General features: G+C 36.5%; 2 protein-coding genes across 7 annotated transcripts in view; one reads left to right on the top strand and one right to left on the bottom strand.

The window, feature by feature from the left end:
• LOC128859925 (HIV Tat-specific factor 1) overlaps positions 1 to 23,089 on the top strand; it is a 59,551-nt gene extending 36,462 nt beyond the window's left edge. For all 3 annotated transcript variants that reach the window (XM_054097080.1, XM_054097082.1, XM_054097081.1), the window contains 6 exons: positions 9,767 to 10,810; positions 10,862 to 11,064; positions 20,464 to 20,630; positions 22,290 to 22,476; positions 22,555 to 22,691; positions 22,756 to 23,089. In XM_054097080.1, coding sequence (XP_053953055.1) covers positions 9,787 to 10,810; positions 10,862 to 11,064; positions 20,464 to 20,630; positions 22,290 to 22,476; positions 22,555 to 22,691; positions 22,756 to 22,969 — 1,932 coding nt within the window. In that variant the 5' untranslated portion in view covers positions 9,767 to 9,786 and the 3' untranslated portion in view covers positions 22,970 to 23,089. The remainder of the gene's footprint in view (positions 1 to 9,766; positions 10,811 to 10,861; positions 11,065 to 20,463; positions 20,631 to 22,289; positions 22,477 to 22,554; positions 22,692 to 22,755) is intronic.
• Positions 16,859 to 26,765, bottom strand: part of LOC128859924 (trichohyalin) — a 220,489-nt gene continuing 210,582 nt past the window's right edge. For all 4 annotated transcript variants that reach the window (XM_054097075.1, XM_054097079.1, XM_054097078.1 and 1 more), the window contains 2 exons: positions 23,371 to 23,547; positions 16,859 to 20,318 (listed from right to left, as the gene is read on the bottom strand). In XM_054097075.1, the coding sequence (XP_053953050.1) occupies positions 18,746 to 20,318; positions 23,371 to 23,547 (1,750 nt within the window). In that variant the 3' untranslated portion in view covers positions 16,859 to 18,745. The remainder of the gene's footprint in view (positions 20,319 to 23,370; positions 23,548 to 26,765) is intronic.

Genomic DNA, 26,765 nt, shown 5'->3' with positions numbered 1-26,765 from the left:
TTTGCCCATTCCTTTTGAATAGCTTTTAGCTTAAGGTGCAATAGGCTAATAAACTTACGTGCGCCTTTATAACCTTGCTTGCTAAAAATGTTCCAGAGGTTCTCCGGAGGATGTAGGTCTGAATTTGCAGCGGGCCACTTCATCACAAGAATGTTTTTCGACGTGAAAAACTGCTTTGTACACTAGCACTGTGGACTGGAGCATTGTACTGTTGATACGTTGAAGACTAACCGCATGTTATGCGAAATTAAACAAATTGGAATATTGCCACTTTAGCTAAAATACCCAAGGTCATAAGAGAGCCACAATGGGAGTTTCGAGAGGGACGCGTTTGTCGTAGCTCTCGTATATCTCTCCAGTACGTCTGAAGACCCTTAAGGCGCATAGAGATAAAATTCTTCTTCATCCCTAAAAATTATGGATTGCCTTTCGTCATCCCAGAACTTATGGTTATCGGCGAACTTGAGTCTAGCTGCTTTGTGGCATGGTGTAAGCTTCGGTTCAGCTAGTCTTTTTGATATTTTAAACTTGAATCTTCACACAAAATTTGCGGTATAATTCGCTTCGTACCATTGGGAGAAAGTTCACATCTAATTTAGTTTGGTCTGGTGTTTTTTATTGTAACCGTCTGTTTTTTATTGTAACACCTGTCGACAATCTTAGGCTTCAGACCAGTTCTTTTAATTTTTCCATATCCATCAGAATTTTCCAAAACGTTGTGTGTAGTACTTTTATTTAAATTTTTTCAGCGCTACTATGCGAACTGAGACTCCCGATTCAATATTAGCTAGAATATTAGTACGCTCCTCTGTAGATAGCTGCGTTCTTCTTGGCATAGTGTCCTAAAAAGTTATTTTCCCCGCACGAAAACTATTGATTTGGTATTGGAAACTACTCAACTTACCTTAAGTAATATTTTAAATTGTAAAATGTTTATGAAAATTTCACGCAATTGCCGCGGCCGCCATCTTGGAAATAAGGGTGCAACTGGTTTTTGCTAATATATTATCTCGTGAATTTCGAAAGTTACGAAAATTTTGTAAAATACTTTTTTGTAGATAATAATATTATCTACAACTTTCATTCAAAACTTTTTATTGTAAAATTAATCATAAAGAAGTTATAAACAAAATTACGCGAAAAATTAAGGGATGAATTTTTTTCAAGCGTAATAACTTTTTTTTTATTGATTTTATGGAAAATATGCATCAGAGCTTTTTTATAGAGCATTCTTTTGTGAACATTTTTATCCATAAGTTTTTTTCGCTATCTTTATTTAGTCTTATGATTTTGAGCTGCTAAGCGGATCAACCATTACATTAGCGAAGCGCGTACATGATTACACAGGCCGACAAAATTTAACCAACATTCAGACCCAGAAACCAGACCATATATTTCCGAAGGTTTATGATGCGCTGAATCCAAATCTGGCCTCAGAATTGCTCTATCAGCTCTGGTTTTCGATATATCCTAACCAAAAAGTGCAAAAAACACCGTTTTTGCCCATATTTGAGGTTATGTAGCCTTGCAGATGTTTTCTTTCACCAAAATTAAAGGATGGCATCTTTAAATACAAGCCTTCTTTTTTCAAACGGCGTTGAGTTTGCTCAAATATCATTTTTTTTTCGCTGAGATATCGCATTTTGAAATTTTCATGTTTCTAAATTTTCCTACACCTGAAAATCGATTGAGATGGCATAGACATGATATAGTCGATTACTAATTTTCTTGAATTGAGTCTTATTTTTCTTAAAATTTTGTCTCACACCATAAGTATGCTGAAGTTTACAAAATTTTCGTAACTTTCGAAATTCACGAGATAATCGCAAAAAACCAGTTGCACCCTTATTTCCAAGATGGCGGCCACGGGACACAACCCCCGACCCCGAAAACTCAAACTTAAGTTCACAGTGATGGGCTTTACATAATAAAACCATAAACTCGCATACTCCTAAAATTACTAAGTTAAATCTTCTTTTGACTGGACTAATACATTTAAGAAAATATTATGCAGCTACAAAATTTTAGAAGATAAATTATAAAGTTGGTTTACCCATATAGATATTTCGGTTTTGTGCATTCTGTGCAAAAGAAGAACGTGGCTGAAGTCAGGCGATATGAGGTGTGTTCAAAAAGTATGGCGAATTTTGAATTTTCGCAGGTTACGTATAGGGTGGGCCATGTAAAATTTGCTTTTTGAATCGGCTATAAAAAAAAACTAATCAATATTTTTTCAAACTTTTTTTATTTTGAAGATTGAACATTGTCATTAATGAATTAAAAATAATATCGTTCAAATTACTGCCACGACTGGCTTTACAGTAGGCCATTCGATCAACCCAATTTTTAAGCACATTTTCGATTGTTTGGGCTCCAACTTCATGAATGGCAACTTCGATTTCGTGTTTAAAGCATCAATCGTCTCTGGATGGTTCGCATAGCATTTGTCCTTAACGGCTCCCCACAAAAAATAGTCCAACGGGCTTAAATCACAGCTCCGAGGCGGCCAATTGATATCGGAATTTTGGCTGATATTCGAATTTCGATTTTTTTGTGGCGATATGTTGCTGCTGCTTTGCTTGCACGTGTTTCGGCTCGTCTTAGATTTTTACCTATCCAAAAAAATTGATCAAAGAACCTGTATCAGATGTATTCTGAATGTTGACTGTGGCATACGGAGAAGCTACTTTGGACCGCAGCAACGTTTATCGGTGGTACAAAATGTTCTCAAAAGGCCGAGAAGATGTGAACGATGAAAAGCGTGCCGCACGCCCGAACACTTGAACAACAGTCGAAAAAATTGATGAAGTGAAGAAAATGGTATTGGCCATTCTTCGAATCACCTCGGATGTGCTGTGGGTATTTTGATTGCTAGTATAATGAATATTACATATGTACTTGTACCGGTTTGCGGTTATGCATTTAAATATATTGCAAATGCTAGCCATCGTAAGTTAGGATAATAGTCCTCTACCAGTGGCAGTGGAAGTCACGCACCAACTCATTTGGCTATATATACATATACATACATATGTAGGTATAATTTTGTAAAAATACACTTGAATTTAAATTATTTATTGAATGGAAATTGAAGGATGAGCACCCCTTTCCCTACCTTTAATACTACATACTGAGAAAGTGAGGTTAAGTTACTTATTGCACCTTATTTTCATTAAACTATGGTTTTCAATAATGAAGGCTATTAACCTTAGGAATCAGTTGATTGGCTTTTATACACATACGATTGAAGTCCGTAGCCATACTAATTTATTTATAAAAGGGAAAGTGACTACATTCGAAAGAAAAAGCTTCGCACTTAAAGTTGCCGGTCGTTGTCACATTCACAAACTCGTTTTTGACAGCGCCAGTCTCGTTATGTAATAGGCATACCTCATATATGTTAATATATTACAATTACAGTTCTACTACCACTTTCTCGGGCAGCCTAATTTGTACTTCCTAAATACATATTGATCAAGTATACAACGCGTCTATATGTCAACCTGCGATATATGTATGAGAGGCTGAAATTCTTACATTTCCACTTATTAAAGTACAAAGACGAAATCCTCCCGTAGTGTAATCGATCGATATTTCTTTGTCAAAAATAAATATAGCAGATATATTTCTGATGCATAGGTATATAGCCGTACCAGTTAAAATAAATATGGCACACATGCTTACCCTTATACATACATAAATTCTATAGAAGTTGGTCAGTGACTTCTTACATTTATTTCGAATGTAGTTAAAATGCGTTTATATATTATATAATTAAATAGGTACTCCAACGGTGCGAAGCGACATTAGTACAATATGTATTTTCTTAAGCTTTAATTTAACAAAGCCCCTAACCTGACTCTTTTTTCTCTAGTAAGCAACCATCACGCAAACAGTTCGACTTGCACGCATTTTCGTAGTTAAAAATAAAGCAAAAGACTAGGGCAGGAAATCGTGGAATGCAAAAGTGCTCGCTATGACCTTCAGGTATTCAAATGCGAAACATTCCCACTCATACAAAGTAGGATTTGAATAAGAGAAGAAATGGGGCAACACATATTTTTTTTTTACTTTTACTTTCATACTCTGACCTTGCAATAAATAGATGATTATGTTTATATGTACATGTTTGTATGTGCAAGTTTATATGTAAGTAAATAAATGAATTAAAGAATTTTTTGTAACAGCTATTCTTAGAACAAAAAATTGCTTAGCTTGATAAGCTTTGGAAGGGCATGGCATTAAGTTTTAAGGCTCATAACACATTGGGACTTATTCAAGCACGCATCTTATGAAGAGGCTCGCTTTTCAATATCTACATTTTTCAAGATACCGAATGCAATAACATACGAAATGTTGGCTTCCAGGTCAACAGTCATAGTTGGTTTGTAACAAAACTCAGTATGTGGACTACCTTATAACCCTAGGAAATAGATTTATAGACTTTAGGTAGAGACTTCAAAGCAAAAAACATGACTTGGGAGTATGATTTAACTAACATCAAAGGCAAGGAATTACTTAATGCAATAAGAGAATATAATGCCAATTTATAAGTACTGGATAGCCTACCTTCTGGCCATCTGACACTAACAATGATCTAATAGAATTTTTTTATTTTTAAATCATTTCGCGGTGGGTAAACGAAAATAAAATGATGTTTGGACTTATCATCAGACCACTCAACAATCTTTCTAACTCTCAAACCACAACTCATTTTCAATAAAATTCCGTATAATCACAGTAGACACTGGTAAGCTTTCGGAGATTTCTTGAACAATACATTGAAGTTAAACATTTCATTTAAAACAGCAAACGATATCGAGCCAGCGATTGCGTTCTTTAATGACACAATAATAATGCACCAACTGTAATTTTCCGATGTATAAACAAAAAAAAATTGTGGCGTTTTGGACACTATTAAAAAGAAAATTTGACAAAAAAGAATGATATGAAAAAAGAATGATATAAAAAAATGACAAACAACGAGATCACCAAATGGAAAAGCTTTACTTAAAAGCGTAAAAAGCTTTTAAAAGAAATGAAAAACCTCTTGAAACAAGACTATGATAGAAAGCTGGATACCCATTTAAAAAGAATGGACAAATCAAAATAGCCATCAATCACCAATCAAAGCATTTCAAAAACACATTAACAAATCAGGCCAGCTACCAGCCGACTGAAAAAACATATTATTCAAACACATTAATAATATTAATAGGAATAAAGCATACGAAAAAGTTAAATAATAACAAGTCAGCAGGATATGACCTAATAACAGAAAAAATAATTAAAAACATGCCCGGCAAAGCAACAATATTTCTACGGCATATCTTTAATGCTGCCGTTACCCTTAAATACCTTCCGGTGGCGTGGAAAGTAGCCGAAATAATAGGGCTTGCCAAACCAAATAACTAATATATAATAACCAATAACGACGCGGCGCTAAAATTATCATGTCGACCAATCAGCCTACAGCCGACTATTTCAAAGATATTTGTAAAACTTCGTTTTGACCGCAGATAAATCTAATACGTCACTACTGTTTCGTCTTTAGACTTACCCATTCGAGGATAGAATAAATCCACAAAGTTATTCACGAACGACGATATAGACAAAAAGCAAGCTTTAAATCTTGACGTAGGAAAAGCAAAAAACAAAAAAAAAAGTTACTTGATGGTTACTAATGGTTAAAAAAATTTAGAATAAGTAATACTGGCGTGTATACGGATGAGCAATTCCTAAAAATTTCCGAACGTAAAATACTCCGAAAGATCTTCGGACCGCTCCGGAAAAGTGATGGCACATTTAAAATACGGTACAGTGACGAACTGTTGTCCTTATACAAAGGAGAAGATGTTATTAAACACATTTAATCACACAAACGTTGGTCGTAAAAACCTTGACCGCTTATAATCCGCTGGTTGCGAAAGCACGAGACGCCAAATAGTGCACCAGCTGGACCAAGTCATCATTGACCCGAAAAAGATGCACGTAAACAACTCGTGACGCCTGGAAGAAAATTGTGGAAGAAACGAAAGCTCACCCCGAGTTCACCCCAATATGGGATTATGGCAGAGAACTTTGGAATTACTTCCAAATGAACCAGTCCTGTGAAATCCTTCGGACAATTGCTAGTGCTCCATCGTATATGACGAACGGCTATAGTGATATTGGGTGATATCGATAACTATAGTTTGGCAGGGCAAGTCATCATGAATTGTTTAACGCCAGAATAAGGCTTCCAAATTGTGGAAATTCATCTTGAAAAAAAAATAAATTTCTTCGCTAAGTTTATACATTTGGTTCTAACGAGACGGAGCAACTTGCCATGAAGCGCGCTTAACAATCGATTTATTGCAAAATAATTTTGATTATTAATGTCTCAAAACCTTTTGTCTCCTTTTTTAGTGAAAGCTAGGACACAGTAGAGTACTGGATCTCTACATTCTTGATTCCTAACTTACGCTGGAATGTCGTCTTTTCCTGAAAGATATAGTAGACAGTAGAACATATTCCATCTCATTTGCCTTAAGAAGAAAGGAACTTCTAAAGCACGGTATGACCAAAGGTTATAAGCTGCTAGGGAAAGCTGGGAAAATCAAGTACAGCCTTTCCGCCTTTTAAACCACAAATCTTCTTTCGAATATGCCCATACATATGCACATATATGTAATTATATTAATAGGTCTATTTATAAGTTCGTGCGGTTTTACAACAGATGGCGTAACTTGATTATTATTCCATCGATCCACATTTCCAAACATTCATTGGAGAGCTACTGTCGTAAGGCACAAACGTCAGTATAAGTTTTTTATTTGAAGCGTAAACAACAATATTTTTACCACACTTGAAAATGTCGAATTTCGTGCCAAATAATGTGTTTTTGCGGGGAATTCTTCTTCATTATTTTAATATGAAGAAAAAAGCAGCCGAAAGTCATCGTATCTTGGTGGAAGTTTATGGTGAGCATGCTCTATCTGAGCGAACGTGCCAGAAGTGGTTTGCACGCTTTAAAAGTGGTGATTTTGGCTTGGAAGACGAAGAACGCGAGGGTGCGCCGCCAAAGTTCATGGATACCGAATTGGAGGAATTGCTCGATCAAGATCCGGCTCAAACGCAAGAAGAGGTTGCAAAAACTTTGGGAGTTGATCAATCAACCATTTCCAAACGTTTAAAAGCCATGGGAATGATCCGAAAGGTAGGCCATTGGGTGTCGTATGAATTGAAGCCAAGAGACGTTGAACGCCGTTTTATGGCATGCGAACAACTGCTTCAACGGCACAAAAGAAAGGGTTTTTTGCATCGAATTGTGACTGGCGATGAAAAGTGGGTCCATTACGACAATCCAAAACGTCGGGCAACGTATGGATACCCTGGCCATGCTTCAACATCGACGTCGGCGCAGAATATTCATGGCCTGAAGGTTATGCTGTGTATCTGGTGGGACCAGCTGGGTGTTGTGTATTATGAGCTACTGAAACCGAATGAAACGATTACGGGGGATGTCTACCGACGACAATTGATGCGTTTGAGCCGAGCACTGCGAGAAAAACGGCCGCAATACGCCGATAGACACGACAAAGTTATTTTGCAACATGACAATGCTCGGCCACATGTTGCACAAGTGGTCAAAACATACTTAGAAACGCTCAAATGGGATGTCCTACCCCACCCGCTGTATAGTCCAGACCTTGCGCCATCCGATTACTATCTCTTCCGATCGATGCAACATGGCCTGGCTGACCAGCACTTCCGTAATTACGATGAAGTCAAAAAATGGATCGATTCGTGGATTGCGGCAAAACCGACCGAATTTTTCACAAAGGGAATCCGTGAATTGCCAGAAAGATGGGAAAAGTAGTAGTAAGCGATGGACAATATTTTGAATATTAAATTTGTAACCATTTTACGTCAATAAAGTTTCAAATTTCGAAAAAAACCGCACGAACTTATTCATAGTCCTATTATATATATTTTTTTTGTTTTTATACCTTTTTTACTAACTAACTTTTTTATTTTATTGAGTAAAAAAGTTATTATTTTTTATTTTTTAAGTAGAAAAATGGCGAAATATACATTTTTTTTTGAATTTTTCTTTTACTTTTTTTAAATTTTTTGCTACCTTTTTGGAATATCTTTTTACTAAATATCTTTTTATTTTATTGAGTAAAAAAGTTATTACAATTATTTTTTATTTTTAAGTAGTAATTGTTTTTTGTAATTTTTTCTTTTACTTCTTTTTAATTTTTTGCTACCTTAATTCTTAAATGTATCTTATGGTCAAGATTTGGTAATGCGATGAGGAACATTATACTCGTACATATGTAAATTGCAGAAGAAACAACTACTAAAAAAAGCCCTTGAGGAAAAAGTTGTATACATCTACAGTACAGGCATTAGGTCTTTGGTGGTTTAAACATGTTGAAGGAGATCTTATTAATTAGTTATTAGAATAACTAAATTTTAAGTTAAGTTTTTTGTTTCGTGAGATCATTTCTACTTTGTTTTCGTCGTGCTACCGCCTTGTGGAATAATCCCAGGATAAGTTAAGCATCTTTCTCAGGAGATTATTTTGTCGTATTTGTAACGTCTTATATGTGTTTTTGCAGAGGTTCTTCATACAGGACACGCATAGAAGATATTTGATTGGAAAACTACCTTATAGATAACAAGTTGCATTCAGAAGTTTTTAATGAAGCAGGAGTGGCAAGCATTCGCCATCGATTGGTATGGCTTAGCTGAGAATACCCTGCAAGAAAATTCCCTAGTACTCAGAAAGTGATTTAACCCTAAAATATATACCTTCTGTGTATATAGGCATATCATCCATTTTTGTTTTTACGTAACTTTCTTACTAAATAATAAAAACAATTATTTTGGGTGATGGAAATCTTTATTTTGACTTTTACGCGCTTCAGTGCTTGTCTATTTGTATACTGCAGTTGTATATTTCACAAGGGTGATTAATTTTATGCCATCTTGTATATGTATATACTATATGTTTAACAGAATAGCAAATCTTTCAAATATGTTCTTATATGCATAGGTATGTACTAAAGGGCCTTTCAAAAGACACCCCCAGATGTTGTTTTAAAATTAAACATGTAAAAATTTAGATTTTTTCAGGTTTCACTATTTTTATTCGAATTACGGATCTTAACAATTATATGTGAAAAATTGCATAATGTAAATGTCCACCAAGAGCAACACACCTATTGGTAAAATCCGCCAAACAGTCGATTCTTGAATGCCTAACTTGTGAACGTTGAGATATCGATGTTGGAAGGTTGTTCAGCAACACTTTGCGTTATAGCAACAGTAATCTCAACAGAGCATCCAATTTTTGGTCCTCTCGTCCTTCTATCCTCGATAGAACCAGTGTCTTTTAATTATTTCACCAACCTGTCGAAGAATTGTCGACTCATTCGGACGATAATTTCCACCAAAAAATCACGAACTTGTACGTTGTTCATAAAGATCGACCATTTCCATAATAAGTTTCAGTAATTTAAACGCGTTGTTCTATCGTGGAAAATAATACATCTGTCTATCTGACAAATGTCAAAGGTGATATAAAAAGGTACCGTCTAGGAATTATTCACTACCACATCTAGATGTAACTTTTGAAAGACCCTTTATTTTATAAGAAATATTCATTTGTTGGTCATGACAATCTTTCGATCACCAGTATTAATAATTATCATTATAACATATAGATAATTGGTTTAATTCCATAATAAATATATTACTAATTTCTAAATTTTAGGCAAATCATTTAAATGAAAAATGAGTGAGAACTTGGAAAATATAACAGATGCGGCTTCTAAAGTTGCCGAAGATGTAAGCAAACCATCAGAAAATATTTCCTTAATATCACATGCGGAGTTGTCACCTCATCCCGAAGAATCAGCTTCATCTAAATCAATTGAAGTTAAAGAACTAAATTCCACTTCAATAGAACAAGAAGAAATAACATCAAAACCTAGAGAGCCAACGGAAGAGGCTGAACGCAGTGAAGAAATAATTTCCTCTCCAAGTTGTACGGACGTCGCCAATTCTACACAAGTTTCCATTAAAGCGTGTGCAGCTGAAGACGTAAAAGACACTAAACAGTTAAATGAAGAATTAAGTGAGAATTCTACACGTTCACCAGTCACCAACTTGGTGACTAGCTCAGACGTGGATGCGAACTATGCAGAACATGTGACATATGACTCTGACGGCATCGCAATTTATACAGATCCCAAGACAAATTATAGGTACAAATGGTGCACAATTGAAAATAATTGGCTCCATTGTGACACAGAGAAAAATCAGATTACAATAGGGAGCAATGCCGATCTCTACGAGAATGATCATTATAAATGGTGCAGTCAGACTCAAAAATGGATACCTAAGGCGCAGGCGCAAACTACCGAAACCGAGCATTACAAGTGGGATGCTGAAAAGAAAAAGTGGATACCAAAAGATTTAAGCGCACAAACAGACACAGAATCTAATTCTGCGAACATAACGTACGATATTGATGAGGACGGAAATCGCATTTATACAGACAAAGATGGCACAGTGTTTTTTTGGGACTCAACCAAGAATGCCTGGTTTCCAAAAATTGATGATGACTTTATGGCGCATTATCAGATGAATTATGGCTTCATAGATAATACTAGCGCAGCGGAGGAGGAGAAACGGCGTAAGGCCGAGCAAGAGGAAAAACTGAAGGAGTTTGAATTGCAACGCATGACCGAGGAAGCAAAAGCTTCTGTGGAAGCAGCAACAACTGCGACTAAGCGAAAAATGCAGGAGCCACCAAGTAAGATTTTATTTATTATTTTGCCTAATTCTTCAATTATTTATTTTTTAGAATGGTTTGATTTGGATCCCGAGCGCAACACAAAGGTTTACGTTTCTAATTTGCCATTGGACATTACAATGGATGAGTTTGCGGAGCTGATGGGCAAATGCGGTATGATAATGCGCGATCCTCAAACGCAAAAGTATAAACTTAAACTATATGCAGAGCTGGATGGGCAACTAAAGGGCGATGGCTTGTGTGACTATATTAAAGTGAGTAAGAAACATATTTGCTAATTTAATTTAATCAACTTATCGAATATATTAGGGATTATCTGTATCGATATCTACTATACCTATATCTGTCTATACAACTAAGAATAGTTTTAATTCAGCTTTGCAACTAAACTGGGTTGAAACGTTCAATATAAATAAGAAATATTTAATACCCCTGGTTGTGTTGTGACGCTATTAGATGTTACGTGAAGTAAAAAGGTCTTCACTTTTTCTTTGCTTTATTTCGACGCTGAAATTAGTTTAGTTATACGTAGTACTGCCCTGAGTTGTGTTACAAGATTTTCAAAGCAGTAGACATTTAAATTTTAAATTGAATGACCACGTCATTCCCTTTGTTTGCAAAATTGTATTATTCCGAAATTAATTCAAATCAGTTTGGTGTAAAATTTTACGTGACTAACATGAAGGCGGTCGTCGTTCCGGATGGGTTCTGGCTAGAATCTCCGCGACAGAAAAAGCTTTTTCTAATAGCGATCGTGCCTCGGCTGGCGATGGCAAACCTCCGAGCGTATTTCTGCCGAAAAAGCTCCTCATAAAAAATATCTGCCGTTCAGAGTCGGCTTAAAACTGAAGGACCCTCCATTTGTGAAAAAGACATCAAGACGCACGCTACAAATATGAGTAGGAGCTTGACCAAACACTTAAAAGAAGTGTACACGCCAATTATTTATTTATTTTCAACATGAAATGGGATGACAACGGAATCGTATCCCGGTGATTGCATTACGGAAATAGCTCGAGTCAGATGAAAGGTTTTCGTGCCATCTTTGAACTCCGATGTGAAAGCAAATAAGATTGGAAAGATGCAAGAAACTTTTGCAGTAGTACCCAAACAACGGCAATGAATAATGTAATGTAATGATAAGAAAATATTTACGGTTAAAGAAGTTTGTAGTAAACAAATGACGAAATCGTGGAAAAGAACTTTGGTAGAAGCGAAAATTACTGTACCGAGTATTCCAAGAAGTCCTCATCCAGAATACGTCATAGCATATTTTAGTGGGAAGTATCCTATAAAAGCGTCACATACATATTTGCATTTCTCCGAAAAGTTCATAAGAAGCAAAAGTGTATAAGATGTCTTGGAAGGCGTGGTGAAGAAGTTACCAGAAACCCTTTTTAATGAAGAAGATCGCCTCCGCCAACAAGACTATGCACCAGCAAATGAACCTAAAACAATCCAAGAGTGGTTACAAGAGAATATTCCAACTTTTAATTTATGCTGAAAAATTATTCGTTTTGAATATTTTTTTCAGTTTTCCAGAAACATCATTGGCTAAGACAAAAAAACAAAAAACTAAATTACAATGAAGTTCACAAACTCGTCCCTTAAATGTTCTAACTAATTTGAAGTTATAACTGAACTTGTAGCACAACTTATGGCATCTCTATGCAAATGGTCCCAAATCGTTTTCTGAGAGGTATGCACTTCGACCCTCTGGTATATTCTTCCACCTTTTTACAATGCGTCGTCTAGATCCAGTTTTTTTTAATTGAATAGGGCTTGTGCGTATGTGCTTCTCTTCCGCCCAAACCAATCCGGAAACGGCACGAGTTGTTTTCGAACCTGTGCAGATGATGTCGTGGTCTACAGGACCAGTGAGAATGCCTGCAAGCATTCTTACTTAATTTTTCTGAAGGTTTATTTAATTAAATTTTTTACACATTGTATTCTCCTATTGACCTAGTTTCTTTCCCTTCTCTGTAGTTATTTTTTTTATGGAATACTGGTGAATAGATAGTCGTTGGCTGGATTTGAATTCTAGTCGTTTAACTAACATTCGTTCCAGTAGTGTAGCACCGACTACCGTAGCAACGTTCAATCACGTTCGTTTTGATTGAACGTCGAGTAGTCTTAGAGTGTGGGATCATCTTCAGTCACGTAGCCTTTACTCTGCTCATCTAAGCTTTTCTTTGATGATGGATTGTCATTGTGGAAGTTCAGGAGATTTTCGGAAAATTGTACCTCGACAAATATGTCAGCGCATATACTCGTACCTTTGAGTCGTCGTATACCAGTGCAACGTATTCTCCTGAAATTTCCGGTGCGGCGCTCGAAGTGTAACTAATTAAAAAGGCCATCAATTTAATTTGGAAAATTACTTTTATTCAATTCAAAGTAAAAAATGTGTGAAAATAATACAAAATTAAGAATCAATTAACTTTTGCTCGATATGATCACCTTTTGCCTTGATTATGGCCTTGAGACGGTCTAGAAACGAATCGCAAGCTGCCCGAATGTGATTTGCAGGTATTTTGGCCCACTTGCGGACAATGGCGCCTCGAGACTGACAAATCTTTTAGTTCGGACCTTGCTCTCCAAAATGGCCCAAAGAGAATAATCCATCGGATTCGCGTCTGGTGAATTTGAGAGCCATTGTGTGGACGTTATGAAGTTGGTTCACTCGAGCTTTGTGAGACGGGTAGAGTTCTGTTGAAACGTCCATGGTCTGCCACTGAATTGTTTGTCTGCACACGGCTTCAAAACAACCTCCAGAATACTTTCCCGATAATATTTCGTATTTACCTTGACGCCAGGCTCGATGAAAACGATTAGAGAGCGCCCATCTGCGGTTACAGCGGCCCAAACCATTACCTGTGGCGTGTGCTGCCTCCTGGTGGCCAATCGATGACTAAAATTCTTGTATGAACGGTCGGTCAATTAAATTTTCGGAATTTGCGAATTGCTCAATTTGAAAATTTGTCTCGTCAGAAAACACAATGATCGGAAATTGACCGCTTTCGGCCAAGCGAATCAACTCCTTCGCTCTCTCAAGTCTGACTTGTTACTTTGGTGTGAGATCGGAATGCGGCGGATGCTATTGTCAGATATTTTCAGTTCTTTCGACATTTGATTGGCACTTCGTCGGGGATTTCGCTCAAGTTGCTTCTTCATTTTTTGAACCATTTCACGTCACGTTGGCGTCTTTTGATGACCACCTCCATGGCGTTTCGCGATGCTACCAGTATCATTGTAAAGAGTAATGTTGCGATAAATAAAAACTTTATTTACTTTAAGGTGCTCAAGCTCTCAAACTATCGCTAGTTGTGATTTTCCAGCCAAATATAATGCAATCACACTATTACGTTTGAGATCCATTACTGCTGCCAGTGCATCAGCTGCGCAACCGGTCTGAAGTTAGTTACACTTCGAGTGCCGGACTCTATATTTGTAATTTTTGGACGACATTAACAAATGTTATTCAGCTGAAATGTCTTATGTTGATATGGAGTTTTAGCTTTAGTCCTAAAAAAAAAAAAATAAAAATTAAGCTAACTATCATTCATTCAAATCGATGGAAACTTGTCGATAAATGAAGACAATTTTTAACCAGCAAAAAAATAAATTTTTTTCCAATCAGCTGATTTGTTTGTTTTTTTCTTTCGCTGTGTCCATGTGGCTGTCAGCACAGAATAAAGCAAGGCGAATTAATTTTTTGTTTTCTACTTTTCCAATACTTTGCCTTGACAATCAAACGTGCAAAACATTGTTGTTGGTCCTTTAATAAATGTGTCTTGAACAATATCGATAGCTGTATTTCAGATTTCATCTGCGTTTAAAGTTTATATGTAATTTTTGAACGGAAGTTCATGTGATTTTTTTGCTTTCCTTCGTTATATCGTTTTATCTGCAATAAAGGAATTTTATTGGAAGCCCTAGGGAAAATTAATATAATCATACAGGGTGGGCCATATAGCGTTTGCTTTTTGAACCACCTATTTTTTTGAGAATGGTAACACAAATCAATGGTAACACAGTCAAATGTGTTCATAATTTACTTAAAGGTTTGACATTTACGAAATAGGACGCTATACGCTTGAACAAAATTGGGAAATATTGAAAACCTATTTCCAAAGTGGTGAGTCTTCTACTCAAACTGTGAGAAATTTGAAAAAAAAATTCCAAAAAAAAAGATTTGCCAACAAGACAGTTTGTGGATCAATTTGTTAAGGGGGTCTTCTGGTCTCGAGGCCCTGAAATGAAGGGTTTTTTTGGGGATTGATTGTTACAAATCCTGTGAATATTTAAAAAAAAATATTTTTTTATTTTAAAGGTACATGTCTTGGCTTTTAAAAAATGGTTTTGACTTTGAAAAAAATTAACACCCGCGACCTTGAAATGGCGCTGAAGACGTCCACCTCCAAACGAAACAGGTCTCCATTTTGGTCACGGTTTTTCCACCTGGGTAATCAGAAAGCAAAAATTAGATATGCGTTGTCTTCAGAGTTGGCCTGGTTAAGTTTTCCCGTGACAGATTTTTTTTTTTTAAATTTTTTTCAAAAGTTATGCAACAATTTGCAAAAAAAATTTTTTTTTGCTCATTTTTTGAACTTTAAAAGGTTATAAAAATGGAATGAAAAAAAATTTCAAAAATCGTACACGGGGAAACTTAGCGGTAAGTTTTCCGAACCTTTTAAGACCAAAACCATTGAAATCGGAGTATAACTACTATGAAAAGTGTGACCAAAATGCTTAAAAAACTCGATTTTCGGGGAAACGCGTTTAAAGATAAAGTTTATGATGAAAACGGCCGGAGGAGGGTACACTTCGGTGCCCAGAAAAATGTGAAAAAATGCGATTTTCAAAAAATCCTTTCTGTGGCGTATTCTCGCATACACATACAACAAAATTATGCAAAAAAAAAATCGATTTTTTTTTCGCTGGAGACCAGAAGACCCCCTTAATCGTGTTCGTGAAAGTGGATCGTTAATGGATAAAACAACACGTGAACGTGCTCCTACAGTGCGTATACCCGGAAACATTGCTGCTGTAGCCGAAAATGTGCGTGAACATCCAACAACCTCAACTCGTCATCGTTCTCAAGAATTGAACATTTCACGCACTTCTTTGAGGAGAATTTTGCATAAAGACCTCGGTATGAAGGCTTACAAAGTTTAATTTGTACAAGAACTGAAGCCTAATGACCATCCAATGCGTTTTCGATTCGCTCAATGGGCAGAAAATCGTTTGACCGAAGATGAGCATTTTTACCGAAAAATCATCTTTTCTGATGAAGCTAATTTTCACATCGGTGGCTACGTCAATAAGCAAAATTGTTGGATTTGAGGCTCAGAAAATCCACACGTTACTGTAGAGAAGCAAATGCATCCATAACGAATTACTGTTTGGTGCGGTTTTTGGTCTAGCGGCATCATCGGGCCATTTTTTTTTTCGAAAATGAGCGAGGAGCCGCGGTTACAGTAAATGGCGAGCGTTACCGTGACATGCTCAACGAGTTTTTGTTTCCAAAAATTGAAGAGGATGACATGGACGACATTTGGTTTCAACAGGACGGTGCAACTTGTCACACTGCCAAAGTTACACTCGAACTTTTGACTACCGTTTTTGAAAACCGAATAATCAGCCGAAATTCCGATATCAATTGGCGGCCTGGGAGCTGCGATTTAAGCCCGTTGGTCTATTTTTTGTGGGGAGCCGTTAAAGACAAATGCTATGCGAACCATTCAGAGACGATTGATGCTTTAAAACACGAAATCGAAGTTGCCATTCATGAAATTGGAGCTTACACAATCGAAAATGTGCTTAAAAATTGGGTTGATCGAATGGTCTACTGTAAAGCCAGACGTGGCAGTCGTTTGAACGATATTATTTTTCATTCATAAATGACAATGTTCAATCTTCAAATTAAAAAAAAAGTTAGAAAAAATATTGATTAGTTTTTTTTATAGCCGATTCAAAAAGCAAATTTTACATTGCCCACCCTTTAGGTTTGCTCTCATACCTATTTAAAGCAAAACAATAATTAAGTTGCGTTTTTATACAGTTTTTAACTCTTTATTGTTGCTTTCCGTTCTTACATAAAGTTTCTGGATATTCACTGATTTCTTAATGTTATTGTTGTTGCTGTAGCGGTTGATTTACTGACTTAGGGTTCCACATTACATTACAGCATAATTTCTAAAACTTTCGTTCGCCTAATTAATTTTTAAGTCAAGAGTTAGATCTTTTACGGTGCTCGATTTTCAGTTTAAAATTTTAATAAATTACATAACAATTCTCAAATATATTTATTTAAATTGAATTCAATATGTTTTCATTGCATTGTATAATTGTATAATATTTATAATTGTGTTTTTTTATATTTAAGACAAAAAACATACTGTGAGGTAATAATTAGATGAAAATTGTATTTAGCTGCACATTTCGAATTCATTTAGAGTTTCGTATTCTTTACATAATAAAATACATATACATATATGTATATACTATGTACATATGTATGTATGTATGCATGTATGTATATATGTACATTTGTGTTCTAATTTATGTACTATAACATCCTGAAATCGTTAATAGTCTCATGCAGACATTTAAAAATGTTGGATGACTTTATTTAATGTATACAAAATATGTGAATTAATATCGTTCCAGTATTGCTTTTTAACATTGAAAAATAAAATAATATTTTAAAATTGTTTAAAAGCAAAACTTCAAATAATGCCACTTATTAATCTTATGTATGTGTGTATGTAAGCAGCATTTGTTTATTGTTCTTAAAAATAAAAATACAAAAATTTTATATTAGTAATTTAATATTAATGTTAAGCTTCAAACAAATACACTTCATAGCCCTAATCAGAAGTTAAATAATGTATACATTTATGTTAGTAAAAATATTTTCTTTAAATGATATTTGCAACCATTTACGAAGAGCACAAACTTGCTAAAGCGGCTGGGAAAATACCAAAGGTCTCCTGTAAAAAGCTATTTAAAAATCAAATAAAAATTCTTCTAACATTTTGAATTATTCATGTTTATTATACACATACTAATACGTATACATATATATGTGGATGTGCTTTCATGCTTTTCAACGTATCTCTACACATACTTACATATATGCAGTCATGATTAATGTAAAATTTTGGTACATGATATTTTTTTTACTCTTTGTAAAACTTTTTGGTGTTCAAGGAAAATGTGTCAGTGCTTTCACATAAATATTACATCATAAATTACAGTTACAAAACAAAACGGAAGGAGTTGTGCACTCTTCATCACTTAATTATATACAAAGAACTTGTGTATTGTGAATTTTTTATAATATTTTTTTTTTCATCCTCTTCGGTCGTCAGTTGTATATCCACTTAAAGATTAATAATGATTTAAATATATTATATTTTTCGTAAATTTACAATCGAGAATAGTTACAACTGCTGCCGAGCAGTAGCCGTCTCTGGAACGCTGCTCGCTTGCAACTAAAGCTAATACTAGGGCCTCAGTAATATTTTTCTTTTTTAACAATTTTTAATATAATCCAAAAATATCAGAATATTTTTAAGCCAATTTATTTTTTACAAATTCTCTTACATACATATTACCAAAATGAAACTGTAATATGGAGAGCGTAAAAATAAAAAGCGTTCCGCGTGTATCGAAGAGTAGAGTAGAGAATGGCAGCGACGACTTAATTTAAATTACTTAATTAATAGCTTAACTTTTAACGAGGTTTTGGGGATAAAGCAAAATTACACAGTCGAACAGCGGCGAGACTTTTCCGATTTTTTCGCACGCACTTATAGTATGCTTCGTATCCTCTTTGCCTTCTTTTCTAGAATACGCTTTTGTATCGCTTCAACTACTATTATCCCATAATTCTAATATCAATATGATTTGGCGAATTTTTTACTCTCTTTATTCGTCCTCGAATGCCTCGTTGCCGTTACTTGTTTGTTGTTGTTTCAGTAATTCTTGGGTTTTCTTGGCCTTTCGTCGTTTGCGCATTTCGAAGAATTTGCGCTGATCCTCGGGTGAGAGACGCGACAGACGTTCTGCATATTTGCGTTTCTTTTCTTCGAGCGCTTGCCGAACGCGTTCGTCCTCCTGCTTTTTGAGTGCTTCCAATCGCTCTTGGCGTTGACGTTCCTGTTCTTCTGCAATGTTTCGCTCTGCCTCTTCTCGCGCCTTAAGAGCCTGTTCCTCTTCTTTGATTTGGGCTTCGTGCTCCTCCTTGTGCCGTTTTTCCGCTTCTTCAAGTTCCTTCTTTAAGCGTTCTTCTTCCTCCTCTATCTTACGCTGTTCCTCTTCGCGCCTGGCGATCTCCTCTTGACGTTGTCGTAACAGTTCTTCTCGTCGGCGATTTTCTTCCTCCAGACGTTGTAATTCCTGTTTTTCAAGTTTACGCGCCTCCTCAAGTCGTTGCAATGCAAGTTTCTTTTCTTCCTCCTCTTGTTGGCGTTTAATTTCTTGTTGACGTTGCTTTTCCTCTTCTTCAAGTTGGTGGCGGTTGTATTCGTCTTCTTGACGCTTTTGTTCTTGTTGTTCGTGTAGTTGACGTTCACGTTCATCCTGCGCCTGCTTCAGTCGCTCTTCGTATTCTTCGCGTAGCTGCTTTTCCTTCTCCAACCGTTCTTGTTCCCGTTTCGCCTCTTCTTTCACGCGTTGTTCTTCGGCCTGGCGCAAAGCCTCTTCTCGTTCCATGCGCTCCTGCTGTTCACGTTCGCGTTGTCGGCTTATACGTTCCTGGCGGATGCGCTCAGCACTATTATATTCCTCCTCGCGTTTCTTTTTCTCTTCGGCAAGTTGTATTTTTAGAGCGTCTAATTCATGTTTTCTTTCTTCATACTCGCGTCGTTTAGCTTCCGCTTCGGCCTGCTGCTGTTGACGCTGTCGCTCTTGGTCGTCGGCTTCGCGCTGACTCAATTCATCTATTTCTCGGTTGAGCTGCTCCGGTTGCTCGTGTGATTTTTGTTGCTGGTCCTGTTGCTCTTGATCATGTAGCTTTTGTTGACGTTCTCGTTCCTGTTGTGATCGCATGTGGTTTTCTCGTATACGTTGACGTTGCTCAGCTAAACGTCTTTCCTTCTCTTGTTGCATGCGTTGGCTTCGTTCTTTTTTACGCTGTAGGCGACGCATTTCCTTCTGCCGTTGTCGCCACACCGTGCGATCATGAGAAGTTCGTGGATGGCCATGCCGGCGTTGACCGTTGCCTGCTTTATCAGCTGTAACTGGAGCGGTTGTCGTAGGCGCAAGTATTTCGTTGTATCGAACCACTGTCACTAAAGAATTTGGGGTTGATTTGTCGGTCGATTGAGAATCGATGTCGTTCGGATGAATATTCGGTCGAGTTTGCGTGTTTTGGGGACGTCGCCGCAATTCATGAGGACGGCCACGACCACGTCCACGATTTCCGCCTAGACGTTGACTACGTGTCTTAGGTATGACAATCTGTTCATCGCTACCAATGGCCTTTACGACGACGTTGGATCTAAAATAAGAACAAAAAATTGCATTACTGTTTTTGACTTCAATTTATTCATAAATTTTTTCTACTTATAAACGTGAATGCATAAATAAATTGTTTTATAAATTATTTTAAGATTTTTGCATAACTAATCTGCATCTTTACGTAGGTGGAGTCTGTGGGACTGGCGTTAAATATCTTGGATGAGTACAATCTTCGTGGCCATAAAATTCGCGTTCAACGTGCCGAATTTCAGATGCGCGGAGAATATAATCCGGCACTGAAGCCAAAACGCAAGAAGAAAGATAAGGATAAATTGCAGAAAATGAAAGAAAAGTAAGTCGAACACCACAATGTGTGGTTTAATTTTTAGAATGCTTAAAACGGTATCAGAGAAGTTGGAGTATGTTGCGATATTTATAATTAATTACGCTAGGTAAGGTTAGGTTGTAACGGTTATCCACTATGGAAAACACTAAGGTTCATAGCCTCTCCTAAAACCAATGTGAACCCTTCAAAAACTTTAGAAGGTCCCTGACACTTAGAACTCATGTGTGTGTAGACCCGTCCTTTAAGGGGGTAGTATGGTATTTTTTTTTTTTTCATTTTTTTTTTTTTTTTTTTTTTTTTTAAATTATTCTATAACATCTTAAGATTATTGTGTGAAAGTTTGAAGTCCATTAGAGTAAAATTGACAAAGACACAAAGGATTAAGTATCTACCTCTCCAACCGGATTTCACGCTGTAAAAATCTTCACAAATCTTTAAACGCGTTTTTCTCACACTTGCCTTTTTTACGGTCGGTGTCCACTGTAGATTCATATCTACTGCACCGATTCTTTTCAAATTTGGTTTTTTTGTTTCTTTACTTTATTCACGAGGTAATGACGTCGAGTTTTTTTTTTTTTTTTAAATTTGTCATATTTTAAAACAACAAAGTTTTCAAGTTTTTTTTTTATGAAAAATCGGTGTTTTGACTTCAAAGCGCTTTAAAAAATTAAAAAAAAAAAAAAAAAAAAAAAAAAAATTCGACGTTGTTACCTGCGAAACTTTATTAGCTGATGAAATCAATTTGGTTTTTTGATTTAAGTTGATCCAGTAATGAGTTCTGAGGGACACCGCAATAAAACTTTTTTATGAGACGTCCGCGAAGATTCGCTGCCACCAACTCATTTCTTCATAAAAATCAATGAAAATTTCACACAATATTCTTTAAATATGACTTTATAATGAAGTAATTTTAAAATTTTGAATAAATCAACTGTGTCGACAAAAAAAATTTCGAAAAATATGCTTGTTTTACACCGAATTAACCATACCACCCCCTTAAGCCTGTCTACCTATCAGACAGGATCCCGTTATAACGGAAATCAGTGTGCTAAGAGTATGCTTATTTTGGCTTAGCAGATTCTGTGCCTTTAGCACTGAGAGTCGGCCAGAGATATCGTGCGATTCTGCAAGTGGGTTCGTTACTCGATCTTTCGTTCACTGTTCTTACAATTTTATCAAACATATTACCATATTACTTTTGGTTAGAATTACTTAGTCATCTCGTTAAGAGATATGTGATATTTCATGGCTACCTTGGAGGTGGCCGACCATGCATCGTATCACCCTGTGCCAGTGCCACGGCTTTTATTATTCCCATAAGTTCAGCCTGAAGAACACTGCAGTAGTAGGGAGGCGAAAACTGAAAAAGGAACCAAGATGTTCAGAACATAAAGCGCTGCCTACCTTCCCTCGAGTTTTGAGCCATTTGTGTATACATGAATGGACTTGCCCTGTCTTACATTGTCCCACTCCAACTCTTCTCTTGACGGTTGGAGAGTCGTGAACGATGTGATGGCACTTATAGACGGAAGTGCATATTCCATTCGAAATACCGGTTAGGATCTTACTGTGTTGTTCAATCTCATTACCCCACTGCTAGCGATAATTTAACTAATGTAAAAAAGTGTATTCTAATGAATCAAATAAATCTTATCACTTCATTAGGCTCTTCGACTGGAGACCGGAAAAGATGCGTGGTGAGCGGTCGAAAAACGAAAAAGTGGTTATTATTAAAAACCTATTCGATCCGAGCATTTTCGAGAAGGAAGTGCAACTTATATTGGACTATCAGAACGATTTGCGGCAAGAGTGCAGCAAATGCGGTACAGTTCGAAAAGTTGTTATATACGATGTGAGTATACCATATCGCAACAGCTCTGTTCACATTTCTCAATAATAATTACGTAATTCCACTTTAACTATTTTTCAGCGCCATCCTGAAGGTGTCGGACAAGTTAACATGGCCGATCCTGAAGAAGCGGATGTGGTAATACAGATGATGCACGGACGATTTTTTGGTCAGCGGAAGTTGAGCGCGGAGCATTGGGATGGAAAGACCAAATACAAGTGTGTTACTGCCACAATATCACATGCAAATTTAGCTAGTATTGTCTCTTTTTACACTTTTCAGAGTTATTGAGTCTGAGGCGGAGGTACAGAAACGACTGACTCATTGGGATCACTATCTAACGCAAGGAGAACATGAACGAAAAGATCAAGTATCAGAGACGAAGGAGTCAACTACGATTTGTACAAATGAAGATGATAAAGATAAACTAGAAAGAGAATTAGAAGAAAGTGCGATATCTACTATATCTACCGATTTAGGGGAGAAGGAGGAGTAATTAAGGATTTTCACGAGTTTAAATAAATATGCTGTACTTCATGGTCTCAAACAGTAAATGTATTCGATATATTTAAAATATATTTTGAAAGTTTTTCAATATTTAAAAAACATAAATTTATAATATGTTTTTTGGTCTTCGAAATGTTATTTATTTTGGATTGTACATTATTTTCTATAAGTTGGGCTCGGGAGCGGAATTGAAATAAGACACAAAATTTCATATTGTTTTATTTTCCGACCATAGCCGTAAGATGATTTCAGATTGAAGTCGAAATATCCACCGGCCATATAAGTAAGGAAATATAAAAACAATTTTATGATACTTCATACAATATTTAAATTCTGGCCTGGACCTACAACTTATAGAAAAAAAAAATCGTAAATCAAATCGGATCATACCTGGGTCCAGTTTTGCCCGGCTGATCCATAACCTCTAATATAACTTCATTCGCGAACTCATGCGGGTAGGTGGCATTCCAACGGTTGTAAACTTTATGACGATTCTTCTCGCTGACTTTTGGCATTTTATGTTGACAAATGAATCGAAATTTATCCGGGCAGGGACGAGCAGACCATCTGTTAGTGACGAAAAAAGAAAAATTAAATTAATTACACGGTACATGCTACAAAATAAAAAAAAATCGAAATAACTCTTCAAGTGATATAGTGCACGTTTTAGGTTAAGACCAGTACAACACAAAACTATGTTTGGAAAATTCAAAACACCCTCAAGTTTTTTAGGTATTATTAAAAAATCGATTTATGGTGTTTTTGATGAAGTAAAAATACATAACTAACCCATTTTTCAACCGATTTTTTATTTCAATATGGTCTTGGGATGCAATTTTTTGGCCACTATTCTCCAACGGGCACCACAAATATAATATATATTGTACATATTTTTAAACTCCAATAAAATGTGCTCGAAATAAGCTATTTTTCATCTTCATACATTGAAAACTGAAAAAGTTACGTTTTTTTTTAAGTTTTTTTTCCACATTTTTTGAAATCCAGCTGAACCGAGACTGCGAGAGAATACCGCATGACCGATAGTGCTTTATACTGCTCATTGTGGCTAATTTTGAAAGACAGCAATAAGTTTACATAACTATGTATACATCTAACATATCAAATCTCATTATAACCCAAGCTTACCTAATCCAAACTGATCAACCGAAGCTTGCATGACACAGCAGAACCGTTTGCAATTTGCTGGTAAGCATGTACAATTTAATGAGTGTGAAAAATCATCACTCTTGAGTGATCAAGATCTATTAAAACTTAGCCTAAGTGCATCTAACCTAACCTTATTTAAATTAAGCTAATATACACATAAACTACAATATTTCTCAGGAAAGCGCAGAAAAGATGTGCTATTTTAAATACCCTTTGGCCTCAATACGATATACGAAGGACTCAGAAAGTTCTTTGGACTGCTCGCCATTCAATTTCCAAACTCGTGGCTGTGTTTACCATACACGCGGAAAAGCTAGGATTACCATTGAACCCCCATTGCAGAAGCTGTGAGGACCTTTCAGAGAAAGGAGAGCATTTTCTCTGTAAATGTCCGGGTTTGGCAGCTAGAAGACTAAGGTCACTGGGAGCTCCTTTCTTCGATAGTCTGGGGCTGTGCGCCAATCTAAATCCAATCAATCTTCTCCATTATATCAACAGCTCTGGTTGGCTGTACATATCTGCCTGTTGGAGGTCTCATAATGGTATCAAAACGGCGCTTTAGTGCTACTTGAGGAGTGCCAGGTGCACTTCAACCATTTCGCCTACCTACCTACCTACACACAAACGTAAGACAACGAAATTAAGTGTGTTTCAGTGCCGAGCGAAAATATGTAAATAAATTCACAGAGCTTGTAAATCTCGCCTATACAAACCAAACAAAAGATAACCTTACCTAACCTAATAGAGCCTTACCCTGGCATCGGCTTCCCGAAGGCTAAGCGTTCGGCGAGCAATCGGGACGTTCGCAGAGACTTCTCAGATACACCCACACGAGTGCGGCGGGTTACGTCGGTGAGCTCGGCACTTATTCACCCACGTAAATAAGTGCGATCAAATTCAACCCGAATATATATACAATCCTAGTTCCCAAACCCACAAAGAAACCTAACCTAACCCAACTTAACCTACGTTCATTAGAGCGAACAAAATTGAATTTTGTTTTACAAAAAAATCCGTTACTTCGACACATTTCGATCGATTTTTGAAATTAAATGCTTTTTACATTCGGAATAGACACAGCTATAAGACTTCCTACTAATGAATAAACTTTTCATTTCAATATTATCGACAGCATTCGTTAAACTCGCAAACATTGGAAAAATTTACTACAATTTAAGTTTTGTGTTGAAAAATCAGTGGTTATTTTAGCTTAGCGTGAAAAATAGAAGACATACGTCAGAATGACTAACATTTACCTCAACAAAACTGTTTCAAGATTGGAAATCTGATCAATGGGATTTACCCAAAAATTGGGAGCTTGGGTGCCTTACGAGCTCAACGAAAAAAAACAGGGAAAGTCGCCTTCAAATTGCTTCTCAGCATCTCGCCCGTCATCGAACAACACGCGGTGGGGATACGGTACACTAGACAGGGCTAGTTTACTGGGGCGGCAGCCCTTGATAAGGAAAAGCCCGAGTCATTCCGGTAACGTAGAATCGGCTGCCATGGGAATAAACATCGCTTTTTGTACCGAATCGTAACGGGAGATGAGAAATGGTGCTCATACGTCAATATGAAGCAAATAAAGGGGTGGGTGGCTCCAGGAGATACGTCAAAGCCGAGAGTCAAGCCAGATCCTCATCCAAAGAAGATCATGATATGTATTTGGTGGGACTGGGAGGGCATGATGCACTGAGAAATGCTCGAAAAGAATGCCACGGTCAACAAGGGGCTCTACATTGCCCAGCTACACCCCGTGAATGAGACTATTCGACTGAAAAGACCTGATTGATCTGGTCAAACTATGCTCTTTCACGACAACGCCAAGCCCAATATTGCACAAGTCGTCAAAGCCGCACTCTAAGAGCTCGAATGGAAGGTCCTTGAGTAGCCGCCGTATTCTCCGGACCTTGCACCAACCAATTACCATCTTTTCCGCTCCCTGTTACCTTCGATAACAAAGAGGTCCTTAAAAACTGGCTCAACAAGTTGGCACCAGTTGACACCAGTCTTCGGGAAAAACGCTACGAACTTATTCTCCTTTCTCAAATACCAGGCGTTTGAATATGTTTTGGTAGCGGTTAGAGTTTCCTCAATAAAAAGTGGCATCTGTTCTCCATTTGAGAAAATTGTTAATTTGCAAGTCAAATTCAAATGTAATGGTGCTCAAATTCTTGGTCGCAGCGATTTAAATTTCAAATTTAATAGGGAACAAAAACGGAAAAAAACTTCAAGGTTATTACTGATTACTCAAATTAATTAATTGTAACTTTTAATATTTAACTTCAAAATTCTACAAAGAATACAAACCTCATTTTGAATGTGAGAATTCGATATTAAGTAAATTGAGAAAAAAAATGTTTGCAAATGTTTGAACCCAAGAATGATATTCACTAAAAAGTTTGGTTAAATAACGCACATTTCAAAAAAGAAACGAATATTCATGAACATCAACAACAACCGCAATCATGGGCAATGTGACCAGATCTTAAAAAAAAGTAAAGTTAAATAAAACTAAGTGAATTATTAAACTAATTTAAAAAAAAATGTATATTTTACAAAAATATAGACATTACATTTTAATTAGAACTTATTACAAAAATTTCAAGACTAAATAA

Source organism: Anastrepha ludens, chromosome 4, assembly GCF_028408465.1.
Source record: "Anastrepha ludens isolate Willacy chromosome 4, idAnaLude1.1, whole genome shotgun sequence".
Lineage (NCBI taxonomy): Eukaryota > Metazoa > Arthropoda > Insecta > Diptera > Tephritidae > Anastrepha > Anastrepha ludens.
Note: the sequence above shows the minus strand (reverse complement) of the source record. Positions and strands in the feature narration are given on the sequence as shown.